The sequence below is a fragment of the Arachis hypogaea genome, chromosome 9 (assembly GCF_003086295.3).
Source record: "Arachis hypogaea cultivar Tifrunner chromosome 9, arahy.Tifrunner.gnm2.J5K5, whole genome shotgun sequence".
NCBI lineage: Eukaryota > Viridiplantae > Streptophyta > Magnoliopsida > Fabales > Fabaceae > Arachis > Arachis hypogaea.
Genome location: NC_092044.1, coordinates 5115394 through 5123960, shown reverse-complemented (window position 1 = coordinate 5123960; position 8567 = coordinate 5115394). Strand labels below are relative to the sequence as shown.

Here is an 8567-nt window from a genome sequence, read left to right as displayed (position 1 = left end):
ATTCATTCATTTGGATAATTATTTAGAGAAAATCTCTAACCTCACCCATGAGAACAACTCAAAGACATCACAGTCCATTGAGACGTGAGATGTCTCCACCAGCGCCACCCATCAATAAACTAGGCACTTCAGGAACCCACGTGACAGCCACGTGAGGATATCACAGACAAAGCAAAATATATTCATTTATTTATTTCTTAATTATCTACGTACGGAAAACCCCAAAAAGGAAAATAAAAAAAAAACAAGAATCTATTATTGAGAGAGAGAGAGAGAGAAGTAGAGCAGAGAGAAAGAAGAAGAAAGTGAGCGTGTGTGTTGTTATTTACTTATTTTTGCTTTTGCATCTTCCAAATCCAAAAACAAAAGAACCGTTTGCTCTGTCATTTTAATTTTAATCCTTCTTCCCAAAAATATAAATAAATATCCCATTTTTCCTCATTTTATTTTATTCATTTTGGTATTTTACTTAATTATTATTTGAGGGGTGTTATTCCAATGGTGGAAGTGGAAATCTGAAAAGTTGAATCTTTTGGTTGATGTGTGTGTGTGTGTGTGTGTGATGAAACGATGATGATGATCCTTTGAGAGAGAAACAGAGAAAAGCTTTCGATGCGTGGCCATAGATAGTGAAGAGAATCTGCACCGTTGATTTCGTGTCTTTTGCGGGTGGTGGGGGAATGAACGGTGGTGATGATAAGGTTGCAGCTCCGGCGGGTCCACCGCAACCGCTGGAGTGGAAATTCTCGCAGGTGTTCGGCGAACGTGCGGCCGGTGAAGAAGTTCAGGAAGGTAAATATTGATTCAATTTTATTGATCGATTGGTAGATTGGGGGTTCGGTTGATACGGTGTCGTTTTTGTTTCGGATCCAATTGTTTTGTGTTGTTGGGATTAGGGCTTGGTTTCTGTGCGTTCGATCCGATAAATGGAACGTGTTTCATTTCCTTTTATCTATGTGTGATTGTGAGGTTGTTCAATTTGGGAAGTAAAGTTAGTGTTTTTGAGTGTGTATTGCAGTTTTTTTTTTTTTTTTTTTGGGAGGGGGGAGAGTGTGTAACTGAGCTATTATACTTATATATGTTGGTGTTGTGTTTGTAGCTTGTGATTTTGCTTTTATATTGCTAGAAGTTCTTATGATTAATTGGTTTTGAGTACCTTTTGTTTTGGTTTTGTGAGCTTTAGTGTTGTGGGTTTGAAAGTGTAGATCTTAATTTTGTGCGGTTTGATGATTGGCATTGAGGATTGAGTTAAGGGTTTAGATTGTAACTTGCAACTTCAGTAATGTTATTTCGGACTCCATTTGATTGGTTGGAGTGCCAGTGTTTCAGTGGTGATGATGTTGGTGGTGGTGTCTAGTGTGAAGAAAGTGTCTCTGCAGTATAGAGAAAGAATGTTGCATGTTGTGTAGTGTTGATACGAATGAATTTGAAGTATTGCTCATATTTTTGCCATAATCCTTGTTTACGGCATGAAAGTTATGCTGAGTTACCATTTGAAATTTGTGATTGGGTACCTGCTAGGGGAGGAGAGGGCCAGTGTGTATGAGATCATTGGGTTGGACTCTAGTATATTAAATTTATGCCAATTCAACATGGAGTTTCCTGCTATAAAGTTGTTTCATGCTAGTTCAGATAACGGTGAGGCAGCTAAGGGTGTATATTATTTGGAAATGTTCCTACTGCATAGATCTGTTCAGATGGCTGGGCTATGATCTATTTTAGGTTATGAATGATCATTAAGAAAAGCAAGCCGTAAAGCATCATTGTACCAACCTTCATCTTATGTGCTAAAAGAAAAACAAGGACACACAAAGCAAATGGATGTTCGGTCTTTAACATTTTGTTAACAGAGGTAATTAGGTGGTGAAACATAGTCCTACAATTGCTGCTAGGAGGGAAGTAAAGATATCTAGTTATCTAGAATGTAGCTACATTATCTGCCTGGTTTCATTTAATATTTAGATGGTTTTGGAAACTTTTGTCAATCCCATTGGAGACCTTTAGTCGCTAGTGGTTTGGACTTGCTTAAGTGAAGGTCTCGATTTATTTATTCACAGATATTTTGAATCCGACTGAAACTATGATTTATTTGTGGTTTATATGGGGAATTAAGCCAAAAAAAAGACTAGAATTTTGTTATGAAAGAAAAAGGATAAGAATTCTGATATTTTTTTTTGCAAATCCAATGAGTTCTCTTTCAAAATTTTCTCTCGACATGAAGACACCATTGACATAATGCATGAATCATCCAATAGATGCTGATTTTTAAATTTAGATTAGATTCTGTTGCAGGTTAATGTGAAAGTTCTCTAACTATTTGCCCAATATTCTTTTTACAGTGGACATAATTTCTGCTATTGAATTTGACAAGTCCGGTGATCATCTAGCTACTGGTGATCGTGGTGGTCGAGTAGTTCTTTTTGAGAGGACAGATTCAAAAGATGTAAACATTACTTTTGCTTTTGCACTTTTGTTGTAAAGCAAACTTACTTTTGACATTTAAAACTTGGTATTTTAAATATATTGTAATATGCAGAATGGTGTACCACGAAGGGATTTGGAGAGGATGGACAATTCTCTTACTAGGCATCCTGAGTTTCGTTATAAAACAGAGTTTCAGAGTCATGAGCCTGAGGTAACATTTGTTGCCAATTAGTTCTTTCCCCCGGATGGTGCTTCAGAAAGGTTAATATCGATAACATGTTATCAATATTTCAGTTTGACTATCTTAAGAGCTTGGAAATAGAAGAGAAAATCAACAAAATCAAATGGTGCCAAACAGCTAATGGTGCTCTGTTCCTTCTATCTACAAATGATAAAACCATCAAATTTTGGAAGGTATGAAATGAATGCTCACTCGTGGTATGTTGAGTACCGTTTTTTTAAATCAGTTTATTTATGTATTACACACATGGTTATGTTTCTATAAAACTAGGTGTTTTTGGTGCAATATAGAAAACTAGGTTTGGTCCCTTTTGTCTTGCGTGCTTTGAGAATATCTCCAGTTATCGATATGTTTAATAGCTGAAGAGGATTGTGTGCTTCAGTTTGAAAGTTTAAATGGAATCTGTTGCCTGGGCATAATCTTTGGAAATTATGAATTGTATTTTATATTCTGCTAATCAGATATCAAGGGCTGACTTTTATAGATGCATGTATGCGTTATGAGTTTTTGCTTAACACTGCGATCTTTGAAGTAGGAAAATGGTTCAAGAGGGTTTTTCCATCTTATCTCTAAAATCCTAGGCATGTTATATAGGGTACCAACCCATAGTTAGGTTGGCAAAATGAAGTAGAGCTCTAGAGGAGGAGTCTGTTGGGGATGTGTGTCTATCAACTCTAGTTTGAAAGGGAATTCTACCTTTCGCCAGTTTGTCGCATTGTTGATAGAGGGGACTTTTGGTAATGCAAATGGTTTCATATGAACGATACCTCGATCAAATGGCCCTTGGTAGGGAGATAAAACGCAGCTTTCTCATCATGTGTAAGGATAATGTTGATATAGTTTTAAGTTTTAGCCCCATATTAGCTAGTCCTATGACTATGACTACTGGTGGTTTATACCAAAAAAAAAAAATGGAAGAAAAAAATGACAAAGATAGAAAAAGAACTTATTATTGAAAACAGTAAATTGTGGATGGCTTATCGATTTAGAGGGCTTAATTATCTTTTTCTTTTGGAACTTTGAAGAAGGGATTACTTTTTTTTGTTTTTGTTTTTGTTTTTGTTTTTGTTTTAGTTCTTCCTATTTATTGCAAGTGTTATGTTCCCCCCTTGTTTTAGATGTTTTAGTGGTTTCTTTTTCCTTTTTCTTGTTTGAATGGTATGTGTTGTTAATTCCTGTGGGGGTTTCTCTATTCTTAAGCTGTGTTGTGGTTTCTTTCTGAGGATGCCTTATCCTCTCTGGAAACTAACCCTACTTATTTAGTAATATTCCTTTTCTATATTGAAAAAAAATCCTAAGTATTTTATAGCAAAATGTGTCACCTTAATGATGAATGGTTAAGTGATTGTTTCTTTTATGTTTGATGTATTAAGAAGATCAGAATCTGTATCGAGAATTAAATATGCTAGAAATTTATCCCTAAGGAATATGCTCTAGTGTTCCTTGTTCATGTATACAAAATAGATTGCATTTCCTTTAGTATTTTCTCCTATAAATTTTTATAGGATTGATCCATTATTGTAGGCAACTTATTCTTTTCTATTTTCTCCCCTCATGTGAGAGTTGAACAGGTTCAAGAAAAGAAGATCAAGAAAATTTCTGACATGAATGTTGACCATTTGAAAGCAGTGGGAAATGTCTCTAGTTCAAGTAATTCCAGTAGCTCCATTCCTTACCTTGCAAATGGAGGCTTATCAATTCCACCAGGAGGCATACCTTCACTAAAATTACCTGTGGTAGTTGTACTTTGGCCTTCCAGTTGTTTTTTTTCTCCTCACATTTCTATCTTGAGGATAAAACTTTAATGTGACATTTCTCCGTGAACAAGAATTTGATGTTTAAGTATTAACTGGAAAGAAGAGACAAAACTATGCAAGGTTTACTACAGATTTGATTCTTGGCTGAATGAGTTACAACTGTCTTTTCCTTATTTATTCATGTATATACATTGTGGTTCAGTCATATTTATAGAAGTAAATAAGAAGCGAAATGTTTAGAATCAAACTCCTATTTGAAGTTGCATATGCATTTTGGCTCAAGTTGCTGGACATGGTGGATAGACCTTATGCTTTTTTTTATTACCTTACAAGTCACTAGAGACATATTTCAGTTTAATCATCCAAGCAGAATTTAGTCATTTGCGCATAGAAGAACTCTTAACAAAGAAAGTGGAAGAAGAAAAAGAAAGAGAGTTGATTTGATTTGAGTAGTGTTTTAGTATGTTCCTTGATACTTTATAGGAAAAAACAGACGGGACAGTAGCTACAATCTTAATATTTGTTCTAACCTTGAAAATTATTTGTCTCAGAACTTCTGGTGTGGCTATTGATAACACATGGCTTCTAAAATATGTAGGTAACCAGCAATGAGACCAGTCTGATGGCTCGATGTCGTAGAGTGTATGCCCATGCGCATGATTATCACATCAATTCTATTTCAAATAACAGGTGATTTAGGTTTTGTTCGTATGTTTCGTTATTATATTTCTCCTCATGCGGTCTTGTTTTAAAGATGCCATTCCTTCTGATCTATTGTTTAATTTTGTTATTATTGCCTTTTGTACCCCCGAAATCTGATGAAATTTGGATGATGGTATTTTTTTTTTCTTCTCTAGTGACGGTGAAACTTTCATATCGGCTGATGATTTGCGAATAAACCTTTGGAACCTGGAAATTAGCAATCAAAGTTTCAATATTGTTGATGTAAAGCCTGCAAATATGGAGGATCTGACTGGTAAGCTTTCACTGCTATATCTTTATGCCATTGTGAAATTATTTGTGGTGGTAACTTGGTATGCTTTACCTAGTTAAAGGAGTAATAACTTGAGTTGTAGTTATTTGATAAGTGTTCATTTTGTGTGTGCAAACTTATCTAGTCTAGATCACGGAGATGAACAGCAGTAAGATTAGGGGTTCAAGGTAGAAAATAGGTGAACGAAAGGTTCTGGTAAGGAGGTTCGATGGCTGTGAATGCTGTCAACAATGCTTGTGAGAGATATTGGCATTTTGGATTTGATGAGTTATAGGTTATTCTATTGATGGGGTGATTCTTTTGTTGTTGCCTGTCAATGAAATATGATTTTGGCAATTATTACGTCTAGGAGTCTCTGGAAGGAACAAAGATGGTATGCTAGAGGTGAGATGCCAGAGGGTCTCTTGCTGGCTGAGGTGTTAGCCTTAAATGAGGTAACCATCTCAGATCCTTAGGCATACCTCCCAGGTTCAGTCAAGAGATGGCTTTATTTAACTTGCTCATTATATTGCTAAAGCAGAAATAACTAGTCAGAATGTTTAAACAGTTGTTCATCTTTTGAGTTGAGCTTCGTCAATTGAACGTTACTTTTGTTTTCTAATTTTTAATGTCTTGGTAGCTTGGTATGCTATTTATGGTCTTACCTGTGCATTGACCCTGGCTATCAATGCTGCAGAGGTTATAACGTCGGCAGAATTTCACCCCACTCATTGCAACACACTGGCATATAGTAGTTCAAAAGGTTCAATTCGTCTTGTTGACTTGCGGCAGTCAGCGCTCTGTGATTCTCACACCAAAATGTGAGCACCTCTGTTGGCTATGTTCTTGTTTATGTTATTGTTTGCGGTGTTTTAAGAAATGTTGAACTGATTGTCAAAATTAGTGGAAGGGTTTCTTTCTTTATCGTCTTAGGACAATTCAAATTTTTTCCTGTGAACAGAAAGCATTTCTCTGCAGCCTATAATATGTATAATGTAACTTATTATGCCTCGTAGACTCAGACAAACGTCTTGCTTTCGCAGATTTGAGGAGCACGAGGCCCCTGGCTCCAGATCATTTTTCACAGAGATTATAGCTTCTATCTCAGACATAAAATTTGCAAAGGATGGAAGATATATACTTAGTCGTGATTACATGACCCTAAAGGTTTTAATGCTCTATGATCCCCAAATCCCTGCTTATATGATTAAAATGTCTGTCTATGTTACATAGCCGGTCCCAAGTCCGGATAAAGTGAAGGGTTATGTTAGGCCTTCCACAATCAACGTAAAACTATATCGAATCTTCATGACGTGGATCAATATGATATTGTTGTATTGAATTTGATTCCATATGAAAATGGACATTTGGTCTTTGTGGTATTTCTTCCTTTGGGTGCAAGAGACCCCTCATCCAATTGGGTTTATCGAAAATTTGGTATTTAATGGAATCCGATGGTGGTGGTTGTTGAATTCCATGAGCCAAAACCCTTCTATGTAAATTGTTGTTTGTGCCTCTTTACCTTGCACTATCATCTCACCTTTGCATCTTTGCATGTTTTGTCAGTTATGGGACATCAACATGGATTCTGGTCCAGTTGCTACATTCCAGGTTCATGAGTATTTAAGACCAAAGGTTAGACTCCTCTATTTATACAAGTGATCAATCGTTAACACTTTTGGATGGTCATAATCGTTTTTTCCTTCTTCTCTTACCAGCTTTGTGATTTATATGAAAACGATTCAATTTTTGACAAGTTTGAGTGTTGTCTGAGTGGTGATGGATTGCGTGTTTCAACGGGTTCCTACAGGTTTGGGATCCAGACACAACTATCTACTTGTTATGTTATAATTTAAACTGAGCCTTACTAATTTGGTACTCTTGATACCAGTAATTTATTCCGTGTGTTTGGTTGTGCCCCCGGTAGTGCTGAGGCTACAACTTTGGAAGCCAGTAAAAATCCAATGAGGTAAATTTATCAGGAAAGTTCCAACACCAAACATGGTTAGTTTACGCCTTGTAGAATTTATATAATTTTTTTTTATATCCTCAGACGGCAAGTTCCAACCCCTTCAAGGCCTTCCAGATCACTGGGAACTAGTATAACACGAGTTGTAAGACGCGGTCAGTTTGATACTTAATCAAGATCTCTTATTTTTTCTGTTTACAATTAATATTTTATCTTGCTCTTATTGTAGTATATAGACTGAAATATTTGGTAATCTTGAACAGGAGCTGATGGAGTTGATGCAAATGGCAATTCTTTTGATTTCACAACAAAGTTGCTACACTTAGCGTGGCACCCAACTGAAAATTCAATTGCTTGTGCTGCTGCAAATAGCTTATACATGTACTATGCTTAAGATAAAAGATTGGAGGACATGTCCGCATGATTAACATGTTTTTAGGTTGCTGTGAAGAAGGCTTCTTATCCCCTTCTATAACCAACCATTTGGAGGCTACATTAACTCTCACACTTCGAGTGCCCTTTATAAATCTTTTGCAGGAGCTTTTAGGAAAAAGGATCCAGAAGTCGTCGTTTCGAAATTCCTGGGTAGGCAGACCTTATTTTGTTTCTGGACAGGCAGCATTTCTCTTTTCTCCCCCCACCCTCATTTTCGCCTTCCAACGCCGATATTCTTTCCTCCCCTTTTTCTGTATCTTCTAAAAGAGAAGGTTCAGTTGAATGCTTCAAATTGTGTTTGGCTTGCAAATGAAGAAGAAAATTTGTGATTGTAGCTCTCCTACAACAGATACTAAAGGATGTTCAATATCTGTCACTAGGATAAAAAAGTTAAAAATGTAGTTGTATTTTTTCCTCCCTTTTTTCTCTTTTGGCTCAGATGTCTTGTGGGGTGGAGCAGTAGAAACCTGCAGTGCATCATTTTTTCATTGATTATTTTTGTGTTGGAATTTAATTTGACAATGCTTCATAGTCTAATTTTTGCTGCACACGGTCAATTTTGTGTAAAATGTCAAAGTGATAGTTTCATGTCGCAATGTTGTAGGATAAACTGGATTGTCGCTTGCAAACCTGACATCTTAGTTGTAATTCACTGAATCTTTATCTTTTTTTTTTTCACCGGCTTTGGTTGAATTTTGTTTTACCTCGCAACATTTATTAAATTTGATGCAACTTACACAGATTTTAGTTGTATCTTTGCTTGGCAAA

General features: G+C 36.2%; 1 protein-coding gene across 2 annotated transcripts; it reads left to right on the top strand.

Moving 5' to 3' along the window:
* The first annotated feature begins 207 nt into the window (after positions 1 to 207).
* On the top strand, positions 208 to 8567 carry LOC112710081 (serine/threonine protein phosphatase 2A 55 kDa regulatory subunit B beta isoform). 2 transcript variants are annotated; one of them, XM_025762179.3, is made up of 14 exons: positions 208 to 792; positions 2340 to 2443; positions 2537 to 2635; positions 2719 to 2838; positions 4237 to 4401; positions 5021 to 5112; positions 5280 to 5398; positions 6093 to 6216; positions 6439 to 6562; positions 6962 to 7030; positions 7114 to 7205; positions 7287 to 7364; positions 7449 to 7519; positions 7628 to 8567. In XM_025762179.3, exons 1-14 carry the CDS (start codon positions 681 to 683, stop codon positions 7756 to 7758), a joined length of 1500 nt encoding a protein of 499 aa, XP_025617964.1. In that variant the 5' UTR covers positions 208 to 680; the 3' UTR covers positions 7759 to 8567. The 2 variants fall into 2 exon arrangements, with proteins under 2 accessions (XP_025617964.1, XP_025617963.1); XM_025762178.3 differs by having other exon boundaries at positions 4237 to 4404.

What these genes read in the sequence shown, in the direction of transcription:
- LOC112710081 (XM_025762178.3), top strand. Translation starts at nt 681, where the DNA reads ATGAACGGTGGTGATGATAAGGTTGCAGCTCCGGCGGGTCCACCGCAA. An exon ending in GTGATTACATGACCCTAAAG is followed by an intron (nt 6,563 to 6,961) that starts GTTTTAATGCTC and finishes ATGTTTTGTCAG; the next exon opens with TTATGGGACATCAACATGGA. An exon ending in GTTTCAACGGGTTCCTACAG is followed by an intron (nt 7,206 to 7,286) that starts GTTTGGGATCCA and finishes TCTTGATACCAG; the next exon opens with TAATTTATTCCGTGTGTTTG.